The sequence below is a fragment of the Chiloscyllium plagiosum genome, chromosome 42, assembly GCF_004010195.1.
Source record: "Chiloscyllium plagiosum isolate BGI_BamShark_2017 chromosome 42, ASM401019v2, whole genome shotgun sequence".
Classification (NCBI taxonomy): Eukaryota; Metazoa; Chordata; class Chondrichthyes; order Orectolobiformes; family Hemiscylliidae; genus Chiloscyllium; species Chiloscyllium plagiosum.
The window spans coordinates 8,867,873-8,892,148 of record NC_057751.1 but is presented as its reverse complement, the minus strand read 5'-3'; the positions used below and the strand labels follow the sequence as shown (position 1 = coordinate 8,892,148).

The 24,276-nt window shown below is 42.0% G+C and overlaps 2 protein-coding genes across 3 annotated transcripts in view; both read left to right on the top strand.

Moving 5' to 3' along the window:
• Nucleotides 1-702: 702 nt before the first annotated feature.
• Nucleotides 703-8,423, top strand: LOC122543075 (transmembrane protein 230-like). Its single transcript, XM_043681299.1, has 4 exons — nt 703-790; nt 1,288-1,404; nt 7,239-7,361; nt 7,702-8,423. The coding sequence occupies exons 2-4, from the start codon at nt 1,306-1,308 to the stop codon at nt 7,840-7,842; spliced, it is 363 nt and encodes a 120-aa protein (XP_043537234.1). The 5' UTR covers nt 703-790; nt 1,288-1,305; the 3' UTR covers nt 7,843-8,423.
• An 11,123-nt stretch (nt 8,424-19,546) lies between these two features.
• The window catches only part of LOC122543074 (serine/threonine-protein phosphatase 2A 55 kDa regulatory subunit B alpha isoform), a 74,075-nt gene continuing 69,345 nt past the window's right edge, over nt 19,547-24,276 (top strand). The window contains exons 1-2 of one of the 2 annotated variants that reach the window (XM_043681298.1): nt 19,547-19,771; nt 20,195-20,272. In XM_043681298.1, coding sequence (XP_043537233.1) covers nt 19,765-19,771; nt 20,195-20,272 — 85 coding nt within the window. In that variant the 5' untranslated portion in view covers nt 19,547-19,764. The remainder of the gene's footprint in view (nt 19,772-20,194; nt 20,273-24,276) is intronic. The other variant, XM_043681297.1, reaches the window with a different exon arrangement.

Here is a 24,276-nt window from a genome sequence, read left to right as displayed (position 1 = left end):
TTCCCCATTTGTCTTGCCCAGCCAATACAGGGATCTGCTCTGAATCTTCCTGGCAGGGCAAAACCAGAAACATTGCCAACTACACTGAAAGCCTCTTGACATTTTTCAGAAAGCAAACTTAAGCACTTGTAGCAGCATAAACAGAAACAATTATAAATTCTTGCATTATTGGATTCCAGCAACTAATGCACTCGGATGAGTTATGCTCAGGCTTTTAAACTCCAAGCTGTAGACTTATCTTCTTAAGATCTGTGCTGGGGACTTGAAACAGCACCTCTGTCCTTAACATATGAAATATGTGAGAGAGAGGAAAACAATACAACTGAACTTTGCTGTGTGAAATATTAATTCTTGGGATTGAGGAGAATCTCAAAAATTCAAAAGAATAGTCCTCATGGGAATTCAGAGTCTGGAAGTCAACATGTAACAGATAATCGGTTCCCCTCATGTGCAAATTAGGATTTCCTTGTGGGTTTTTCATCAGCATGATGAAAACAGTTTCTGATGCAGCCACAAACGAGGGTAATCCTTTTATTTTTCTAAATTTGTCACCAGAAACCTGAGTCATAGCAATCTCTTGGCGTTGTGTCCAAACTGATGTGTTTTCCTGATGGGAGGAGGAAACGAGACATGTCATGATGGGGGTGAGGCGAACGAAGTGCTGGGAAGAAGGTGGGAACGTTTGTTCGGGGCGGAATGATGGTTGCGGCCGTTAGTGCGGGGGGCGGAGGCTTGTGACGGACGGACAGGAAGCAGGTAGTTGTGAGGAGAAGATGGATCCAGTTCACAGGTAACGGCGGCCGAATCGCGTCCGGGGGGTGGGGGGACTTTTCCAAAGCGGTTCAGACCTACCTCCCGGACACCACTTTTTTTTTTCCCCGTGCTTGTTAGATGTTGTTTGTTGGGTCCAGCCCTGTTAGTTTGGGGGGTGTGTGACAGCTTCTGGTCCCCCCGAGACAGTTAAAGGCCAAGGTTCAGGCTGAAATTCCAACGCCGCACTTTGGGGGGGGTGGAATGAAGACGGTAAATGCCATTGTTGCCCCCGGGAATCCTTCTGTACGAAATGGCTGCTTTGGATCTTTATCCAGGATCACTTTGGCCTGAATCCCCCACCCCTCACCAATGGCTCTACACACACACACACACACACACACACAGAGTGGCCTTTTCCCTCAGTGTGGAGGGGAGATGCCAGACGCACTTGCACGTCGCACAGGTCTGCGTTTTTTCTTTGCAAATCTCTCGGTCTGTCTTCGTGGTCTTCACAGTGCCCTTATCTCGTTCTAGTTGTTGACAAACTGTGTTATGATGCCTTCGCGGAACAACGCCGCTGCTGGGGGCTCCAGCAGTAAAGTGAAGTACTCCAAGCTTGCAAACAGCGACGAAGGTTACATCGACCTGCAGGTTAGTTCCTGACACCGATTCTTGAGTATTGTCCATTGAAGTAATCGTAAGCTCCTTTTCTGTACATTATACACATGGGTTATATCCCCTTAAAACTCTGACTGGCCAGCAATATATTTGACAGAAACACTTTCGACTCTGTCCCTGAGGAGTATTGCTGGTTTGTTGTTTGATTGATGGGAAAGCAGTTGATCTTGATGAGAGACATATTGAGCCTTTCTGATGCACATTTAAATAATAGTCAGCCTTGGCTCCAGCTTATTGCACAGTGGCATTTACTCAAGGTGGACATGAGAGCTGGGAGGATTTGCCATGCTTTCAGGGCTTGGACAGTTAAGTAGCCTCCCCACACTAGACTGAGCTCACCCATAAGAATGAAAACTTAAATGAAGTGTGGGATGAGTAAGAACTTGAGCAACAGGACCTGCTGGTACTATTGCTGGACAATAATTGCAGAATGTTTTTGGGACCTGGGTTTGAATCCCATCGTGACAGATAATGGAATTTGAATTCACTAAAATATCTGGAGTTAAGAATGTACTGAAGATGATAAAATCATTGTCGATCATCAGGAAATCTCATCTGATTCACTCATATCAGGGAAGGAAATCTGCCATCCTCATGTTTGGTCGACACATGACTCCAGAGCCATAGCAATATGATTGACTCTCAACTCCCCTCTGAAATGGACTAGCAAGCCATTCAGTTTGATCAAACACTACAAAGTCTCAACAAAGACATGAAACCGGACGACCACCAGACAAGAATTTGGGCACCAGAAACAATAATAGCAAAAACAGCTGTGTTGACTCTGCAGAATCCTCCTTCCTAACATGTAGGGGCTTGTGCCAAAGTTTGGAGAGCAATCTCACAGACTACTCAGACTCATATTTGACAGAGAGTGTCATATTTGACAGTGTACCAGACACAGCCACCTCCATTAATGTCCCCGGATATATCCTGTCCTGCTGGCAGAACAGACCCAGTAGAGCTGGCTGGAGATGGCTGGAAAGGACTTGACGTGGGACCCCACTTTAAACATAGGCTCAGAAACCTCCTACTGATGGAGCTGGTCCATCTGAAAATGGACAGATCATTAGAACCATAAAAAATAGGAGCAGAATTGGGCCATTCAGCCCATCAAGTTTCTCACCCTCATTGTCCTGCCTCCTCACCACAACCCTTGATCCCCTGACCAATCAAGAATCTGTCTAGAAATGTCTTAAATACACTCAGTGACTTGGCTTCCACAGCCTTCTTTGGCAATGAGTTACATAGACTCACCACATTCTGGCTGAGGAAATTCCTTCTCATCTCAGTTGTTGTTGGGAAAAATAAATCTTGGCTGAATCGGTTAAAACAATATAGTCAGGAGACAATACCTTGAGCAATTAACTAGCTTTATCATGGCTATAGGGAATATATCTTCGTTCAGAACAAAGTCCGATGTATTTCAATGAAATACACAATGTTACAAGTGACATCGTAAAATACAAGCCCACTGCCCATTAGTAACGTAACCTGGGCTAGTCGTAAGGTTCCCATACATTGTCCGAACCTACATTTCTAAATGTCTACAAAACTGAATATGATCTTATACTGTAGGTTCAGCTCGGCTGGGACAACCGATAAGGGATAGAGAGAAATAAAACATCATTCTTTGAAATAGCGCTGTCTAATGGCACTGAGGAGCAGAGGCAGCCTGTCACTGCAAGATCAGGCTATCAAAACAGAATTCCTCAGCCAGGGCTCAGACAGTACTATGACTAGCAGGCTAAAATCTTACTACAAAAATTGCTTTGTGACAAGATGGCCTCTACACAGTTTTATGTCAATTTTGGTCAAATTCTTCCACAGTTGTAAAGAGTTGCCCCTTCATTCTGAGACTGTGTCTTCAGGTCGCAGTGTTTGCTCAGCCATTCCATCAAGACCTGTCCGTGTCCTGTAAGTTTCAATGAGTTTCCCATCCCCATCTTTCTAAATTCCATCGAGTAAGCACGTGGAGTCCTCGACTGCTCTTCATATGACAAGCACTTCATCCCTGGGATCATTGTTGTAAACCTCTTCTGGGTCTGCTCAACTCCAGTACATCCTTCCATCGATATGGGGCCCATAATAGCTCTCAATGTTGCAAATGCAGTCTGAAAACAACCAGATACAGCCTCAGTAGTACATCTCTGCTCTTGTATTCTTGCACTCTAGCAATGAATGCTAACATCGTAATTGTCAATTTAATCTGCATGTTAATCTTAAGAGAATCCTGAATCCCAAGTCCCTTTGTGCTTCAGATTTCCGAAGTCTTTCCCATTTAGAAAATAGTCTATGCCTCTCTTCATCTGACCAAAGTACGTAACCTCATAGTTTCCTACACTGTATTCCAAGTACCACGTTCGTGCCCACTATGTTAACCAAGCTGAATACTTCTGCAGCCTCTCCACTTTCTCAGTACAATGTGTCATTTCAGCTATCTTTATATCATCTGCAAACCTCGCAACAATGCTCTCAATTCCTTTGTCCAGATTATTAATGTATAACGTGAACAGATGTGGTCAAAACATTGACCCCTATGGAAATTCACTTGTCACCACCTACCATCCTGAAAAATGTTTTATCCTCACTTTGCCTTCTGCCAGTCAGCCAATCCTTTGTCCATGCCAGTACTTTGCCATGTGCTCTCAGCTTATTTAGCAGCCTTCTGAGCACCACTTGTCAAAGGCCTTCTGCAAATCCAAACAGATCACATCTACCAGCTCTCTTTTGTGTAAATTGCTCATTACCACCTCAAAGCATTCTAACAAATGTGTCAGGTCTAACCTCCGCTGGACGAAGCTCAGCATATCCATGCACTCTGCAAACTCACCCGAGTTCAAATGAAATGTCCTATAATTTCCTGTCTTTTGTTTCCATCACTTGTTAAATAGGGGTGTTACATTAGCCATTTGATTGTTCTCTGGGACCCTCCCTGTCTTTAGTGATTCCTGAAAGATCACCACCAATGCCTCTACAATTTCCTCAGCTGTCTTCTTGAGTATTGTCCATCTGCTGGTTATTTATTCACCTTCAGACTTTTCAGCCTCCCCAGCACCTTCTCCTTAGTCATGGCCACTGCACTTCTTTCTGCCTCCTGACATTTTTGACGTTCTGGTCTGCTACTGGTGTCTTCCAACGTGATAACTGCAACCAAGGTCCTATTGAGTTCCTGTGTCATTTCCTTGTATCCCATTCCTATTTCTCCAGCCTCATTTTCCATTGCTTCAGTGTCAAGTCTTAGCTTTTGAGACATCTAAAAAATCGGTATGTTCTTCTATATTATGAGCTAGCTTACCTTCATATTTCATCATCTCCCCACTTATTGCTTTTATTGTTATACTCCGCTGGTTTTTTAAACTTCCCAATCCTCTGGCTTCCCACTCATCTTCTCCATATTGTAAACTTTTACTTTTATGCTGTTCCTGACTTTGCTTGACAGCATCGTTGTATCGTTGCTAGACTGGGTCTGTGGAAGTTGCACCTTTACCAATCTGCAGGCTGCAGATGCGTCTGTTCATGACGGTAATTGGTAAGAGTGACAGTAACAGTCCTTTTGGAGACCAAGTCCTACCTTCTTATTGAGAATATCCTCCATTGTGTTGTGTGGCACTCTGACCACGTTAAATGGGGCAGACTTCCAACAGATTTAGCAACTCAAGACGAGGCATCTATCAGGCACTGTGGACCATCAATAGCTGTAAAATCGGGCACAAGCACAATCTACAGTCTCTTGGGCCAACATATCCCCATCAAACCAGGGCATCAACTCTGGCTCAATGGAGAGTGCAGCATCAGGCATAGCAAAAACTGAAATGTCAACTTGGTGAAGCTACCAAACAGATGACTTGCATGCCAAACACCAGAACCAGCAACTGATAGAACTAAGCACTCCCACAACTAAAGAAAAGAATGAATCATTTGCTACAATCTTCAGTCAGATAGGTCAAGTCCATGATCCAGCTCACTCTCCTCCAGTGGTCCTGGGCATCACATATGCCAGTCTTCAGCTATTTCGGTTCACACTATTAAGAAACGGGTGGAGGTACTGTAAAGGCTATGGGTCCTGACAATAGGTCCAGAACCTGCCACACCTTTGGCCAAGCTGTTCCAGGACAGCTACAACATTGGCATTGACCTGACAATGTGCCAAATTGCCCAGGTATGTCTAGTGCACAAAGCAGGAGAAATCTAATCTGGCCAGCCACTGCCCCAGCAGTCTCCTCTTGATGATAAGTAAAGTGATGGAAGGTATCATAAACAGTGCTATTGAGCAGCACCTGCTCAGCCACAACCTGCTCACTGACACCCAGTTTGGGTTTTGCTAGGGGCACTCAGCCTCTGAGCTCATGACATCCTTGATTCAGAAATGGACAGAAGAGCTGAGGTGAGAATGACAGCCCTTGACAGGTCACCTGCACTCGACTGAGTTTGTCACCAAGGAGCACAAGCAAAGCTGGAGTAAATGGGAATTGGGAAAGTCTCCAGTGGTTGAAGTCATATCTGACACATAGATAGTTGTGCTGGTTAGAGGTCAGTCATCTGAGCCCCAGAACGTCTCTGCAATAGTTCCACGCGGTAGTGTCATAGGCCCAGTAATCTTCAACTGCTTTATCGATGACCTTTCTTCCATCATGATGTCAGAAGTGGGTATGTTTGTGTGATAATTGTACAATGTTCAGCACCATTTGCGGCTTCTCAGATACTGAAGCAGTCCAAGTTGCATTTGAACATGGCCTAAACAAAATTTAAGTTTGCACTGATAAGTGACAAGTGAGATTTATGCCACAAAAATGTCAGGCAGTAACGTTGTCCAATAACACACAACCTGGTCACCACCCCTTGACATTCAACCTTGGTGTCACCATCACCGAATCCCCGATAAGCAATCTGATATCAACTCCATTATTGACTGGAAACTCGACTGGACTTGCTGTATGAATACAGTGGCTACAGGAGCAGGTCAGCAGCTAGAAATTTTACAGTGGTTAACTCCCATCGTGATTCCCCAAGGCCTCGCCATTAGTCAGGTGTGTGACAGAATACTCCCACTTAGCTGGATGTGTGCAGCTCCAACAATACTCAAGAAGCTTGACGCCACCCAAGACAAACTAGCCCACTTGCTTGGCAGCACATTTGTAAGCATCCACTCCCTTAACCACCGACGCTCAGTTGCGTACTATACACAAAATATGTTGCAGAAATTCCCTACAGATCCTGACACAGACCCTTCCAAACCAAACCTGCCCCCCTCCCAATACTCATATCGAAGAACTAGGACAGCAGGTAAACAGGAATATGACCATCTGCAAGATCCCTTCAAGCCACCTACACTTGGAAATATATTCCTGATCTTTCACTGTTACCGAGTCAAAATCCTGAAATTTTGGCTACCTACAGCACATGTATTGCATTGCCTCAAGAAGGCAGGTCATAACCACCTTTTTGAGGGTAACTAGTAAATGCTGGCCCAGCCAGTGACGGTCACAGTCCCCGTGAAACTTAAAAACAAACAGTTGGTGCCCTCATAAGAGGAGGATCTCACAAGATTATAAAAGCAAATATTGAGTCATGATGCAAGAAAAGATGGATTTATTTTGTATCTTTGATGACCTGATGACAATCTCAATGTACATAACAAAACCAATAACATATATTTGAAAAACACTCACAGAAAGAAGTTTGTGCGCTATTGGATAATTTATGGTTTGTGAAATGCAATAGCACGCACTTAAGTAGTGCCCTTATTATAGAATTCGTCCAAAGTGATCAACGAATTTTAATTATTTATTTTATCCTTCCCGCAGTTTAAGAAACTTCCAACGAAAGTTCCATACAAAGCAATTGCACTTGCAATCATCTTGTTTGTGATTGGCTCATTGCTGATTACTATTGGTGCTCTGCTGCTGACTGGATACATCAACAGTTCGGTGAGTAACATGTTTGTTATGCCATCCATTTTCGATTTGTGTCCAGAATAAAATTGCTAATTGCTGAATTAAAAGCAGCTTTGTCTTTGAAACATATGCACAGTCAGAACATGAATTATTGGAGATTGTCTGTCTGTCTGTCTATTCAATTTTAGTAGGTTACTTTAAACCAACAACCAGAGACTTTAATTGTAATCATTATGGGTTGGATTTGAAATCAGAGCCTTCCAGTTCAGAGAACATCATCCGCCTCAGTGAAGAAATCCTCTATTCTAATGGACAGGAAGTGCCTTTGCTTTTACAAAAAGAAAATCAGTGATTCCATTTTTTTGTCTTCCAGTACAGTGACACAACCTGGCCAGTGCTGATCATCGGAATCCTGGTTTTCCTTCCTGGCTTTTACCATCTTCGGATTGCATACTATGCCTCAAGAGGATACAGAGGCTACTCCTATGATGACATCCCAGACTTTGATGACTGAACACTGTTCTCTTCCTTTGACTAACAGATGTATGCAGTCTGCTCCAAGGCTGTTTGTAATGAATAGTATTTGACAGCACTCTTTCCTAATGGCTCAACTGCACCAAATGGAATTCCAGCTGTGTAACAATAATGTGGTTTACAAGGGCCAGGTTCATTCTCCTGCTAATCATATCTATATTTGAGACTTTGACTGTCAATACTTCAAAATCTCAGTTTTTAATGGGTTTTCCAAGTTGTTCCTTCATCCAGAAAAATTGTTACCAATATGGTGATCATGGACTGGTGAGTTTCTGCTGGAGCAGGCAGGCTCCCAACTAGAATTAAGTTTGTGCAGCATCAGCACTGCAACATGGGGCACCAGCCCAAGAATCTGAAATCTCACCCCATCAGTATGACCGTTAGCAAGAAGATACTACATTGTTTCTCCAACATCAGTAAAATCTATTGAAACTGTTGAGCCAGACTTTTATTCATTTGTTTCAAGTAAATGGGACAGGGTACTTCGAACACAGGTGTTTCCTTGGAATGTCATAAATATCCAATAAAGTAGGAATAAGTTACCTTTAAGCATTGAACCAATCTTCGCCTCATAAGATATTTTCTTTTTCCTTAAGGTCTGCATTATGTTCCACTGAATTGCATTGTAAACGCCAATGTCATACGCATGGGTTTTGTCACTCTGCTGACCTGCTGATCCTCACTCTGGGTTTGTACTGTGCCGGGTTCACACTTGATGCAAACTCAGATTTGCAACTCTCTGCCTGGTTTGGTCAGGGAGGCAAGGAATTATGAAGAGTTGAGCAATCATTGACTGCCTAGTTTTTGCCTTTGTACCTTGAGGTCCTTGTGTGAGACACATTGCAGAACCCAGTGAAATTTTAGGAACAATTTGGATGTTAATGTTAACCTATTCATGGTCCAGCAGTTCACCCTGCTGCCTTGTGGCAATGATTCTCCATGAAAGGGGCACAACATTGCACATGATTTGCTTGATTTGGACTGCAGGCTGACTTCCGAGTCTTGTTGTGTTGCAGATGGGCTTTTTATTTATGTATTCTTTGAAGAGATTTGGATAAATGAATGAAAGGCTAGCATTTGTTACATATCCGATTGACACTTGAACTGTGTGGTTTGATAGACCATTCTGAGGTTAGTTAAGAACAAATCATATTTTGGTGGTTTTAGAATCATGTGATTTAGAATCATTCAGTTCAAGTGTGAAGGGCAGATTTCCTTCCAGAAAGGCTTTAATGGCAATCGATGATCACCTTGTCAGTACTGAAACAAACTTTCACTTCCTGATTTATTTCTTGAATTTGAGTTCTACATGGTGGAATTTGAACTCATCTTCTCAGTACATTAACCTGTGTCTCTGGATTACCACAATGTGTCCATCTTCCCAAACACATGGACTAATGCACAAAGGATAGACCTAGATCCAGAACAGAGCAGAGGAATGCTGCAGATGATGACTTTCTTGTTCAATTTCATACCAATATCTATCCTGACTCTTCCAATCCATCAGTTTTTTTTCTCTTTCTTTTCCTTCGTTCAACAGCTAAATTCAAATTAGCCCATCAACAGAGGCTGACATTTGATAAGCCTCCTTGTCCTGCTGTAAACCTGTTGAACAGTGAACGGTTTTATCCTTTTATGCTAATTCAGCATGCAGGCAATATTCCAAAGCATCCATAACATAAGTATGGATTAGTGATGCCTATCTGGAGGGATTTTCTGTAAATGGGTTTGGCATAAGGTAAAGAGGTTCATTTTACTTATACATCAGGTGTGACCATGCAACATGCTTCAAAGAAAATATTTATTGTCTGACTTTATATAAATGTGTGTAATGTAATTACCTTCAAATGTCTTCTCTCCTTTTCTGAAGGTATGGATTCTTGCTCGAGTGCAGTTCGAACAGCATCTTCCAGTACGTGGCTGTTCTTCACGTGTGAGTCAAGACATTGACTATTGACAGGCTATTTCACTGTACGGTAGGGAGGTATTGGGTGGCTTATAGGTGATTCAGATTAAGTGGATACACGGAAGTTTTTGTTTGGGAGGAAGGATAGGAATTTTAGCTGATCAGGGCTTTCACTAACTTGCAATGATGGAAACTGTGAGTTGAAACTCTGTTCTGAATCATACTACAGTTACCAACTCATCAGAAGTCAGATTAGACTACAGGCAAACAATGAATCATATATAAGAAGTGATATCCATAAGGAAATCCAGTTTAGGCTTGGGTTCTTTGCTTCATAAAACAGAAGAAGCAGGGTTATGAGTAGGTTTGACATGCTTCTATGAAGATATTTCCATTTGCAATCAAGACCAGCACTCAGAGTTTTAAATAGAAGGGAGTCCCAAATACATTCACTATGTACTTCGAGAGAAAAAAAAACCCAGAGTGAAATGAATGTGTAAAGGTGCATTTAAGGACAAGTCAGCTGAATACATGATGGAGAAAGGAACAGAATATATTAATGTGGACGCATAAAGAGTGAGAGGAGATTGGTTTGGAACGGAGTTCTGTTGATTAGGTCTCTGCTGTACATACGGTGAAATATGTAATTGAAGTGAAAAAGACTTGTTTTGAGTCTGGCAACATATCCAGCAACCTTGCTGTCCCAGAAGAACACTGCTCAGGTGAAGGGCTGGTTGATGTGCCATTTTTATTGGCAAGGTTTATGGGATCTTGTTGAGGAAATTCGTTTGTTAAAGCAGAAACAACGATGTGTCTTTTTAAGGGTGAGTTGGCTGATGCTAACCTCCTCTTTCAATTTTTTCCTCGGTCTTCACCTGTGTAGGTTGCACCAATGAAGGCTATGAGAGAGGGAAAACAGGAAATGCAAGTCAACTTGAGAGACAAAACAATATTTTGCTGAACAGAATCTGAAGTCTTGTGTTTTGTGATTTATCATGCTTTCCTGTTCTAAGAAAGATGATCTCCAAACCGTTGTTCTTCAACTGTCTTGGAAACTTATGCTTTGTATTTTTCTCTTCTGCTTTGTCCTCTTCGGTTCATAGACACATATGTATCATGTCTACTGTTCCGACATGAGTGTCGACCAAACTGATCTTTGGTGAACAATCTGTCCCTAAGAATCAGTGTTCAGTTTCCTTTTAATATTCACTCACTTTTGCAGAAGTAGTTGGATCATGAAATGATCATTGATTTTCCACTCTCATTGCTATTCCCCTTCCTTTGCACAGGGAAACTCATATGACTTTAGCATCACTCCACATGGACACATCAAAGTGCGTGTGTGTGTCTATTTCTGTCTTTATTCAAATATGTAAAAACTTTGCAACTTTCAAACACAATCTGATACCACCCCACATAAAAAGAACATGAATGAAGGGTAGAGAGGCAGAGAGTCTTTGGGAGGTTAGGGCCAGAGCAACGGTGACTAAAACCAAGAATGATCAAAAGGTGACAAAGAGGTGATTCCAGAGATGAGACTATGAGGGATTTAAAAATAAGGAAAGAAGTTTTAAAATTGAGTTGCACCTGAACTAGGAGTAGATAGAAGTTAGCAAGTACAAAGGTTAAGGGTATTGTTCTAAAGAACTGCTGTCACTTTTGAATGGACGCCGCACATTCCAGGTCTGCTCACCCACTGAGTGGTCAGAGGAGTGAATCCCAATTTAAGTATTGACATAATCCAGTAAAACTCAGGTAAACGATATGCACGAACGCATAATGACAAGTTTCATGTCAGAAAGATGCTGTTGTTTGTTTTAAACTGAATTCATATTTATTGACATTCGCAAAAAATGACCGAGATTTGCTGAATGTGATGTGAACTTAGTGAGTTTTGAGAAGATTTATAGCTCAGGTTGAGGTTCTGGATGTAAGTTTGCTCGCTGAGCTGGAGTGAGCCTCCAGTGAAGCACTGGTCTTAGTGACCTGCTTTCTATTTTTATGTTGAGGTTCCCTTGGGTCGGTGACATCATTTCCCGTGGTGACATCATTTCCTGTCCTTTTTCTCAGAGATTGGTCAATGGGGTCCAAGTCAATGTGTTGGTTGTTAGAGTTCCAGTTGGAATGCCATACTTCTCAGAATTTTTGTGCGTGTCTCTGTTTGGCTTGTCCTCGGATGTCGCCCCAGTCGAAGTGGTGTCCTTCCTCATCTGTATGTAAGGATAGTAGTGAAAGTGGGTCATGTCTTTTTGTGGCTAGTTGATGTTCTTTTATCTTGATGGCTAGTTTTCTGCCTGTTTGTCCAACTGATTGTTACAGCTTTTGTATGGTATTTTGGAAATGATGTTAGCTTAGTTTTGCTTGTTATCTGTATAGGATCTTTCACGTTCGTGAGCTGCTGTATTAGTGTGTTCGTGGGTTTGTGAGCTACCATGATACCAAGAGGTCTGAGTAGTTTGGCAATCATTTCTGAGATGTATTGATGTAGGGAAGGGTGGCTAGGGTTTCTGGATGTGTTTTGTCTGCTTGTTTGGGTTTGTTGCTGAGAACACAGTCCTCCAATTTCTCAGCAACAAACCCAAACAAACAATTCACCTCATTTTCAGACCCAAGATACGTGAGCACCAAAAGACATGACCCACTATCACTAGTATCCTTACAGATGAAGAATGACATCACTTCGACAGGAGTCATTAAGCTCCTTAATTTCGTGGTATTCTGAATGTAGAGGTCCCAGTTGTTTCAGCCAGCCCCTTTGGCCACTGGATGTACCAGATCTCGTCAAAGGCATCATCAGCATCTTGAATCTACTATTTCAATCCCATTTTGTTGTTGGAGTACACTCGCTTTGCCCTGCCAACCAAGTCTTTCTGTGAAAACATTGGTGGGAACTTTCATTGACAGATGAAGACAAGGAACTATTTGTACCTCTTTGCATGATGAAGTTAAACAACAGTCTTTGTTAATCAGTTCTCCCATTGCCAACTTTCTGTCCTGTATCATTTGAAATTTCTAGGCAAAAGTGAGGACTGCAGATGCTGGAAACCAGAGTTTAGATGAGAGTGGTGCTGGAAAAGCACAGCATCCGAGGAGCAGGAAAATCGACTTTTCAGGCAAAAGCCCTTCCTCAGGAAAAATGATGGTGGGCTTTTGCCCGAAACGTCGATTTTCCTGCTCCTCGGATGCTGGCTGACCTGCTGTGCTTTTCCAGCACCACTATGACCTAAACTCATTTGAAATTTCACCTTGTCAAACTGAAAATGTCCAGATATGATTGTGAAGCAAATTGTCTGTCCCACAGTGTTCTCTGTTTGTTTCAAGTGAGGTAGGGCTTGAACATGACTCAGGCTGCATGTGCAAGATGCATGGTGTGGCCCAGGTGAGAGTGGAAGACAAACTTTCACTGCAGCAGATTGGAGGACATTTTGGATTGGCCCACTTGGGCTTCGGATGTGATACAATTGAACTGAGTAGCAAACAAACAGGAGCCAGCAAGGAGATCTCAGTCACAATCAAGTAAAAATTGATGATGACTGATAGTGTAGTTCTTCCACGTTGTTCCATTTGTATGAATTCTGATGCTAATTTGGAAACATTTTTATGGGGAATGTATTACAGAAAGTCAATGTAACAATTTCGGAAAGTCCATCTGCAGGCAACATTAAGTATTTTGGCCTGAGATACTCAAAGCCACCTCAATTGGAGAATCCTTCAGTTTTAAAAGAGGAATTGGAACACAGTGAGAGAGAAGAATAAAGGATGCTTTTTCAAAATAATTTAGCTCAGTCGTCCTTTTGGTAGTTGGAATAACAAGTCTGAAATGTTAGAGTGGACAGAGATCAGGTTTCTGCTGTGAATGGAAAGCTGAGAGGGAAGCCTGTGTGTCTTCAGCTGTTGGTGTCTCAAAACTCGTGACATTCCTCTTGTGCTTCAGAAGAAACTGATTTGTATGAAAGGAGGGCTTTTGTCCTGGCAAAGGTACCCACATTTTACAAACAAGTGTTGCTGATGCCTTGAGAGTGTGGTGCTGGAGAAGCACAGCAGGTCAGGCAGCATCCGAGGAGCAGGAGAATCAAAGTTTCGGGCATAAACTGTTCATCAGGGGGAATGGTGCATTCTGCGGCCCGAAATGTCGACTCTCCTGCTCCTCAGATGCTGCCTGACCTGCTGTGCTTTTCCAGCATCACACTCTCAACTCTGATCTCCAGCAGCTGTAGTCCTCACTTTCTCCTGTTGCTGATGCCTTGTGTGCAGTATCTCAACTTGCAAAATGTGTGCTTAAGAAAGTTCACCTGTTTATCCAAAGTAGCTTTTTTTTCTCTGCAAGACTACAGTTTTATGAAATGACTACCTGAATTGGCCAATTCCAGGACTCTTTCATGTTATACTCTTTCATATTGCTTTGGTTTCTATATTTCTGTTTATTTGTAAAGAAATTGTGATCAATATTTAAGCCTGCTGAAATGATATATGTGTCATGTCGTGCACCATCCATTATTTTGAATGGCCATTCTGGGTATTTTCAGTACCACAACGCAGCACAAGATTAGACTATTTGATCCTGAAAATTTAATCTCTTTTATCCTTACCAACTACTTTGGGGGGCAAGTTAGAGCATTATCAGACATTGTTTTTGATGTCCTGTTTTTTTTTCAATCAAAACTTTTTGTGATCTTCCTCCACTGAGTTAGTTATGTATTCTACGTGTCTGATTATTTTTGGATTATTTGCAGAAGTCTTGTAAAATCAAAGTAGGAATCTAAAATAAAATACCAAACAAGACCTTCAAGATGGGCAAAAGCATTGCTGAAGCTGGATCAGAACAATGCCAAGGTGAACACATACCAAGGCCATTCATGATTGTGTTGGGTACAAGGTTAATGGAGTTGCTGGCTCAATGGACAATCAATCTCTATCAATTAATCCGAATAGGCCCAGGAATAAGGCAAAGAAAAGCCCCATTGGAGACCTTTGGGAAATATCAGTCCACAGTAATCTTTTCTGTATAAGCTTGCCATACTTGCCACTCGTCACATTTCAAATTGCACATATAATAATTTCCCAAAATATTATTTTGGAAAAGAAATCCATCAAACCTGCAAGGGAATCAATCATTAATGACTATTACCATTATTTTCTGTGATCCTATTCTATACAGACACCTTTTGCTCACTGAGACACTCCTTGCTTGGAGTGGTGTTAAATTCTTTGTTTCAGTGCGAGCTGGGTCTCCTGGTTCTGCTGTTTTAGGAAAGGTGAATGAGTTGACTGTGGTTTAAATATTTTCTAATCAACCGGTTAATGGATTTTATTGTACAGCTGTGGAGTAGGAAAGACTTGAGTGCAGGCGTCTTATCTGAGAGGTGTGAGAGGCTCAAAGGACCGTGACTAGTGCCGTCCATTTATTTGATTCGTTCAGAGTTTTACAAAAAACAATCAGTACTTCTCAATTTCGCGATTCCATTGAGAATGTTCCTAAATCAGCAGATTGCTCAGAATCCACTCTCTGCCCTCATTCAATTGCGACTCATCACGAGACACAGTCAAGAAGAAACGGAGCAGAAGGAATGAATTGGAGACTGATGGGATTCAGGTCAACCTAAGTGCAATGGCAGACCCTACCTCCGTAATTCAAAGGACTTATGTGACTGTCAGATCAGAATATTATTTTACAGATTGTACGTCAGAGTCTCTTATTTTCCTACTAACTACAATCTATGAGGATATTGTTCAGTCTTGCTGTATCTGACACTCCTTCTAATTAACTTAGGAATGCAATCAGGATATAAATGAGCATACATGGAACATTTTGTGGGTATGAAGCAACCTAACCTGATGGGCAGAACAAATGGAGACAATCTCACTTGACGGCTATGGTTGATGTCACGAAAGTGAGAATTGCAGAATCCCTACAGTAAGGAAGCAGGTTATTCGACCCATTGAGTCCACACCGGTCCTCTGAAGTGGAATCCTGTCCAGACCCATCCAGTTCCCATAAACCCTGCATTTACCACGGCTAATCCACCTAGCCTGTCCATCTGTTGATACTACAGGCAATTTCGCATGGCCAGTCCACTTAACCTGCACATCATTGGATCTTGGGAGGAATCCACGCAGACGGAGAGAATAGGCAAACTCCACACAGAATTGAACCCAGGCCTCTGGCCCTGAAAGGCAGCAGTGCTAACCACTGAGCCACTGTGCTGCCCCAAGTAATCATAGGGCTTGAATTATAGGAATTTTTCATTGTCCTGAGGATGTTGTCTCTTTATATGCTGTGCTGTCTTTGAGATGTTTGTTTTTGTCCCTGACATTTATTCTTCATTCCTGTTTTGAATATAATGCCTCACGTTGGGATGCTGTTCCCAGGATCCCAAGGTTATTTCCAGGAGTTGGGAAGTTGTTGTCATTGAACTTTATCCTGTCATGACTTATTCTTCTTCCATTGGTACTGACCAGGAGGACTTTCTAGCCTCCCCTGCCAATTGGAGGCAATGTTCTCTTCCACCCTCTCATCTTCAGATGCCATCTCTCTTCTGTCATTCGCAACCTGTAAGAAGATGGGTTTAACCCGCTTCAAATATACGAAAAAGTGAGGCTGCTGCATTTTTGTGGTGAGTGATCATTCAGCGACAATTCTTTCTTGACAAGATTACCACCCTGAAGAAAATGGATCTTTTCATGTTGAAGACCTCATCTGTATTAGAACTATGATGACTTACAAGAAAAATGTGATTGGACCATAGTAATAGGAGTTTCTTTTTTTTCTTGGTAGAGGATTATTTTCCAAAGTTGAAATGAATAATGTGGGATAGGATTTTTTTATGCTTGCAGAAAGTGCAAGTCAAATCAAGAGTAGAGCCTTTGTTTAAACATTTCAACTGAACAATTACATCTCTTAGATTGCTCACTGCAGGCACTATGAAGTTGAGAGAGAAAACCGTTTTGCCATTCTTGCCTTGACTCACAATCAAAGAAGTATTCAGTATGGAAAAGGGCCATTTAGCCCAACATGTTTACAGCAGTAAGAGAAACCTAACCTGCCCTGCCTCCAAAGCATTGTACCTTCTTCTCAGTTAAATACTGTATTTATCCACTTTGTCTTTCAGGCACTTTAAGAGTTTATGCTGCTTCTTCCTGCAACCAGTTGTTTCATAACCTCACATCTCTTTGTTTCTCCTGATCTCTCCTTTGTCTCCAAATGAGAATTAAATTGATTACCACAGTCATAACTGACTCCAGCTGAAACTAATGAATTTCTTGACTACACCAAATAGTTTCACTAACTTCTAAAAATGAGTACATCTCCGCACCAGTAGAAATAATTTTTTTTTCATTTTGTTAGGTTTTTTTTAACCTAAGTATCCTCTAAAACTTAAGCTTTTCAATTTCATAGAGTCATAGAGATGTACAGCAACAAAACAAACGCTTCAGTCCAACTTGCCCAGGCTGACCAGATATCTTAATCTATTCCCATTTGCCAGTACTTGGTGTGCATCTCTCTAAATTTTTAAATGTTGCAATTGTACCATTCTCCACCACTTCTTCTGGGAGCTCATTCCAAACACGCACCACCTTTTGCGTGAAAAAGTTGCCCCTTAGTATCTTAGTGGTTGATGATTATCCAGGTCTCTGGAGTAAAAGGGACTCTTGTGATTCACTGGCACAGTGTTCCTACCTTTGGTCCAAATGGCCCTGGTTCAGATCTCTCCTGTCTGAAGGAGTGTCATAACGTAACCAACTGATTGATGAAAAAACAGGAGGAAAAGTCCTGATCATCTTCAAATATGCCGTTGGATATTCTACATGTATCTAATAGGCAGATTGGACCTCCGCTAAATATCTCACCCAAAACATGAGACTTTCAGCACACTCTTCATCCTGTAGTGCCAACCTGGATACAATTGAACTTAAATCAACAATCTTTGTAAGTGAGAATGTTAATAATGACATTTGGGTTGAATTATACAAGTGGCAGCCATGGTGGCTGCTGCCCCTCACAATGTATGTTTTGTTAGAATCATGTGCCATCATCAATAGTGAAGCCCTCTTAAGTTGAAAAGTCTCCTGCTGCATAATGTTTGACTTCGATTCTTAAAGGATGGTCAGTTGTAAATTCCAAATTTTCATCCCACTGATTGTGTTTCTGTATGAAGAGTTGAGGGGAGAGCCATACCTTTCATAGGATGTCCAAATGTCATCCACCATAATGTGTCAACTATGGTTCACTGGATTGCACCTTCACTTCTGAGTGTTTCAGAATTGAGGATAAAAATGTAGGTTCAAACTCTGGGGCAGTACAGTGGAGTTCTGTCCTTTGGGTACAATGACAAACTGACATACACAATCCCCAATCAGCTTGACATAAGATATCTCAGGACCATACATTGAAGAAGAAAAAGGATGATCTTCCAAGTATCGTGAGTAACATTGATCGCTCAACCAACATTATAAAAACAGATTATTTGCTAATTTGTGGTTGGTTGCTGTGCACAAACTGGCTGTCATTTACATTAAGTTCTTGATATACATTTCAAGAGATGTCATACCAATGCAAGTTGTTGTGAAACACTCAAAGCTCATTAAACATAGACAATAACTTGCATGTATAATACACTTTTCGAGCAACGTCAGGTCGTAATGGAGCGTGGTCAACCAAAATTGTGCATCAGCTCAGCAGACATCTGCCTTGAATTTTAACCCTACTGCGAATCCTCTTGCAAGGATGCCTGCCTTGAAGAAGTTTTCCTCCTCTCTCTACAAAAATCTCAAAGTCCCTCTCCCACTGCAACTCCCAGGTCATCTCCTCTGCCCTGAAGCTCTTCAACCATGTCGTGAACAAACCCGCTATCACAGCCACATTTGCTTCCTCAGCGCATACCTCCGTAACCAACTCATCCCACTCGGACTCCGGACCACCTTTAAACCAGCAGAGTTCGGACCGAACAGGACAAACAGTACAGACTCCAGATTACTTCAACCTATTGTACTCTATGCTACTTTCTCCCCACCCTCACCCTCCGCTAGCTTATCTCTCCATACTTCAGGCTCTCTGCCTTTATTCCTGATGAAGGGCTTTTGCCCGAAACGTCGATTTTGCTGCTCGTCGGATGCTGCCTGAATTGCTGTGCTCTTCCAGCACCACTGATCCAGACATTGTCATTTGTTCAAATGACAAAAGCTCGATTGAAGAGGTCGGTATTGTGGAGAGTTTGTCTGCGGGAAAGGGGGTTTCGGGAAGACATGACAGAGTTTTGGCTTAGGCAACTGAAAACACGGCAGCTGGTGCGAGAGTCATTAAAATTAGGGATGTGTAAGAGTTCAGCATGAGAGTGCAAACATTGCAGAAGGCGATAAGTTCAGAGGAGCTCACAGAGATCATGGACCTGTAGATGAGGAAAGGTGAAAAGTTTTAACTATAAGCCTTACCGGATGGACAGCCAGCAACGAACTCAATGGGATGGAATGCCAGTTAGATACCTTGTCAGAACGATTTCAGAAGCCAGTTGTAAAATGATTGCTGCCCATGTTGGAATGCTTGATTTCATGCAGTTAGAAATCACACAGTACCAGGTTATAGTCCAACAGGTTTAGTTGGAAGCTTCCAAATAAACCTGATGGACGAGAACCTGGTGTTGTGTGATTTTTAACTTGTGACCACCCCAGTCCAGCACAGGCACCTCCACATCCCGATTTCATGCAGACAGTGGGGAGTGTTTGCAGAGTTTGAGAGCTGCTGACTGTGGCCCCGCCCCCTTTGCTCCGGCTCTGCTTCCCCTCCCGTCCCGATGTGGTGACGTCATTGGAAGATGGCCGGGGCGGGCGCGTCGCCATTTTGAAGGGCTCGGAGAGCGGGGGAGGGTACAGCAGCGCAATCCGAAGCCAATCCGCCGCCATCCTCAGCTTAGTGCAGCCCGGCCTGTTCGCCTGCAGCTTCGGCCACATCCTTGGGCACCGCGCTAACGCCGGCTACCTCCATTTCCAGCCGGTTCCGCCATGGCAGGTGAGGATGGAAGCCGGACAAAAAAAAACAGGAGGGACGGAAGCTGGGCTGAGCGTTCTCTGTGCCCTCGCCAGTCCCTTGGTTCTGGATTTGTTTTCAAATTTAAAGCCTATTTTTTTTCTCTCCCTCCCGCCTTCAAGGCCTATGGTTCTGAGTGTTGAACTCATTGCTCCACAGACTGAAGAAAAAGGGCAGGGTTGCACCTGGGAGGGTTTTAAGCTTTAAACAGTTTAGATAATAATTTATAATTCTTGGAGTTTGTTGATTTAAAAAAAAACATAGGAGCCAGCTTCTGTGTGAAGCTGGAAAGGTTTTTCAGTTTCTTCCACTTACCACCCCCCCCGCACACCGTCTGTGCAATTTTTATTTTTAAAAATTCAATGCATATTTTATTAATTTTTTCCCCCCTCTCCATTCATTCAGGAGTTGGAAGTGGTGGCAATGACATTCAGTGGTGTTTCTCTCAGGTGAAAGGAGCTATAGATGACGATGTTGCAGAAGGTAAAACAAAGCAAAATATTTATATTTCCCGAAGATATTCTCTCTCTCTCTTTCCTGCTGCACCCCCCCCCCCCCCCCCAACCTTCCGGAAATCCCTGGCTTTTGTTGCTGTCTGCACTTTGTATGGATGTTATGTTGGTATATTCAAGTGAGTTTCAGTTTTGCTGGTGGATTTATCTGTCTGCAGTTGCCATTTCTCGAGGATAGCAAATGGTTTGGAAGGTTCAGCTGATGCATGACATGAATTATTTGGAAATGAATGTGATTGCAAGATGCTCCCATTAAATGTGTCGTTTCTTGTATGTGTCGGTAATGTTGGATGTGTTCATAAAGGTGGGAGCAAGTGCATGAGTTGGCAGTGAAGTGTGAATCACATTTATGTTATGGATATTGTAGTTGAAGATGTTAATTCAGCATAAAACCCACCCATTTTCCAATGGTTTGGGATTTTGGATTTCATATCTAAATGATCCGAAATGCAGTAGGATTTCAGTTGAAATTGAATTGAAATAGTTTTTAACTGAAATGTTTTCTGTGGGGGTCCAAGTATTCCTTGCTTGACAGGGACGCCTCATATTTGCCTTTTGCACAAATCGAATCAACTAAAGTGGTGGCATTCACATCATTGAGAAGTTGCAGTTTTTGTTCTTTTCGCTGCAAATAGTAGGCCATCTAAAAAGAGGCATCCTGCATTTCAATTCTCATGAATGATTACAACGTTTAAGATGAATCTGCAAGCTGATGTGTTGGGTGACTAGCTTGTGTGTTTCAATATCGACCACTGGTCATAACAACTGGACAGTACACAAAACGTTTGGTTTCTGTATGCAGGTACTGCCGTGACATTTGTCATAAAATGTAGTTGCACTACTCTCACTCCTTGAACCCTCAATCACATAACATTTCCCGGTTAACTGGTGCCAAATGTGGGTTGTGTTTGGAGGGTGCTTTGTGTGCTGTCAAGCTGAAGTCCTGGTGATGACTGGAAGAGTGAAAATTTGAACTCCTCCAAATGTGTACACAGAACAAAACAGATTTGAGTACTTGTCTCAGAAATCAGTGTGGTGACATTGATTTCAATCTGTCCATAGATCTTAATGTGGTGCCCAGCTCATGTGAAGTTCCTTGAAATAAGAAGTTTTGTCAAATTTAACTGTTAAACCCACTTGAAATTGGATGCCCTCAAAAAGTAGCAAGACTGCCTGACTTCAGATATCATTGTCTGAAAGGATGTGGCTTGCTCTTCCCGTTTGGTATTTGGGGTAAACACAAAGTGAGAGGTGTGGAAAAAGGGCAGATTGGATAAAGATCTTTAACAACATCTTTGTTCTTTGCTGTGGTCTAAATGGAACACATGCTTATATTGTGTGATGGACCATACCCCAAAGGCAGTGTTTAACTGACTGAATCAAGTGACAGAATTAATAGCGAAGCATACTTGGTCCAGGTCTTAGTGCCTGATGTGTCTCTAAAAAAACTTACATACAGCTCTTAATTTATTGGTGTGTGAGCGTGGCATTCCTTTTGAACCGGTTTATGTGATGGGGCATCAGTATATTTTCATGTCTGGCCTGTTCATTGCTTTCAAATATAGATGGCCCTTGCCTCCATTTGATCATCTTTTCCTTCCAGAACAAATCTACAACATGTTATCCTGTTTATCTTTTGTAGGTTGTGTGTTCCACTGGCCATAATTTTGACAGCCAACCTTTATTTTCTTTCTTATTGAGTCACAGTCATACAGCACAGAAACAGACTCTTTATTATCCACTGTGAAGATGTGATCTTTTGGTAGCATTGAGAGGCATTGTACACCAGTGCATTGTTGGAAGAAATAAGCTTCCTGAAACCATTACCTCCAAATGTTGGGTCGTATTTTAAGCAATTTCTCAGTCTGCTCTGCTTAGGGAGTGACCTAGTGATGCTTGCAGTTTAAGATGATGTTTGGACTTGGTCCAAGTTTTTGAAAAAGTGAATATAACGACGATAGTTGAAATAAATGCACTTGCTAAGCTTTAATTAATTAATTGTCTTGTACTTGAAATGTTAGTGACCATTTGTATAACCCAAAGCCAGCTATCAGCAGAACTATCTTTGGCTTAACTTTACAGGTTAATCTGCCAAGTAAACATAAATGGTATTGAAAAGATTTAAATTTTTTGCCCAATGTGAGGATGAGAATTGATATTACTGGATGTTATATCTACTTGTGATATGTTATCAATCTTCAGCAATAGTGATTTCACCATTTTATTTGGAAGTTCTGGTGATATTTTTGTGCTGAAATAATGCTGTTTTTGGAATGTGGCATTACTGAATGCTCTGTCGTGATGTTACCTCACCAGTAACAATGCTACCAGTTTGAGTCTGAATAATAAAAGCCAAAAACTTAAGATGCTCGAGATCTGAAATAGAAGTAGTGCTGGAGAAACTCTGCTGGTATGGCAAATAGTGTGCAGAGCAACAGTTAACATTTTGAGTTTGATCTTTTTCTTCAGAGTTGGCAACATGATGGTTTTGCAACAACTCTGAACTGATAAGGTAGCTGATGACAAGGACTGAACTGAGTTAAGACTGAAGAGGTATGAGATTGATTGGAGGTGATCATCTCAGCACTTCAATCTGATAGCACAGTGTTAAAATGAAATCCTTGGGCCTTGCATTCTAAAGAATGCAGATACCTTTCAGGGAATCCTGGTAATGTAATTGGCGCAAGTGAGCCTGAAGTTCACCACTGTTCACTTTTTAAGTGCATAACCATTGGTTGAGAGCCATCGATACCCAAGCACTGTATCATTGTGCATCAGGTAAGACTGTCCTGATGGTTTTGAAAAAGGCAGGCACTGTGCTGTGCTTCCACCTGTCTAAAACCCAGACTGCCATTAACAGGAACCCAGAACAGAAGTTAGCACTGCAAATAAGTGTCTTTGAAAAGAGTAGTTGTAACCATGGCAACAGTTTGTGCTTAAACTATTAAATTTTATTTCTTAACGAAGAGTCAGTCATGGTTAATTGGGAAAATACTTGACTTGACATTAATCATGAAGAATTAGTTTTCATGTTTGTTTGGAGGCCTGTGTATGGATTAGCTAACTCATCTGAGATAATGCAAATGATCTCTGGCCCTGTGTTGAGGAACGGACATTGAATGCATTCTAGCTCCTGATCATTACTGAGTGATTTGTTTTAGAAATGTTTGCTTGAATTCTCACTTAGGGCAAGCTTGGGCAAAGTTATGTTAATCCCTGCAGTGGAATCATGTTCTCTAATTGGTGTCTGGGCTCAGATAAGAGGAGTGGCCCTTGGTGGTTGAGCAGCACCTATGGCTCTGGCCCAGCACACATCAGGGTTTTGAATATGAAAGACTTGGGAGAGGATGGCTTTTTTTTTCAAATCTGATCCACTTCAGCACATCTTAAAATACTCAATTCTCATATTGCCTTTGATTTCTACCTGACTGCTATGCCAGATCTGAATAAGGTTTTTACTGCAACACACCACGCACACAAATCTTTATCCTTTATTCTGTGTGTGGGAAATATCTCAGCCTCCAACACTGCTGTTAAAGGACTGTGTGCTGTTTGGTAGAATATACTGTGCTCATCCCATTATAACACTTCACAGATGGAATGTTACATGCGTCCTCCTGATCGTGTGTCCTGTCGGCTGTGCAAGAAATTGTTTACTGAAGAAGTTTGTCCCTCCTCACTGTGACGTCTTGTTGATGTCTGTACTACACAAAGACTTGTGGCACAGACACTTGTGACAATTTGGAATCTTGATCAAATGGGCCAATGGGCTGAGGAGTGGCAGACAGTTTAATTTCGATAAATGCGGGTTGCTGCATTTTGGAAAAGCAAATCTTTGCAGGACTTATACACTTAATGGGAAGGTCCGAGAGAGTGTTGCTGACCAGAGAGACCTTGGATTGCAGGTTCATAGCTCCTTGAAAGTGGAGTCACAGGTAGATAGGGTAGTGAAGAAGGTGTTTGGTATGCTTTCCT

Bases quoted from the DNA above. Each gene is read 5' to 3' on its own strand.
- LOC122543075 (XM_043681299.1), top strand. From the start codon at position 1,306: ATGATGCCTTCGCGGAACAACGCCGCTGCTGGGGGCTCCAGCAGTAAA. The intron at 1,405-7,238 runs GTTAGTTCCTGA...TCCTTCCCGCAG, and splicing joins AAGGTTACATCGACCTGCAG to TTTAAGAAACTTCCAACGAA. The intron at 7,362-7,701 runs GTGAGTAACATG...TTTGTCTTCCAG, and splicing joins CTGGATACATCAACAGTTCG to TACAGTGACACAACCTGGCC.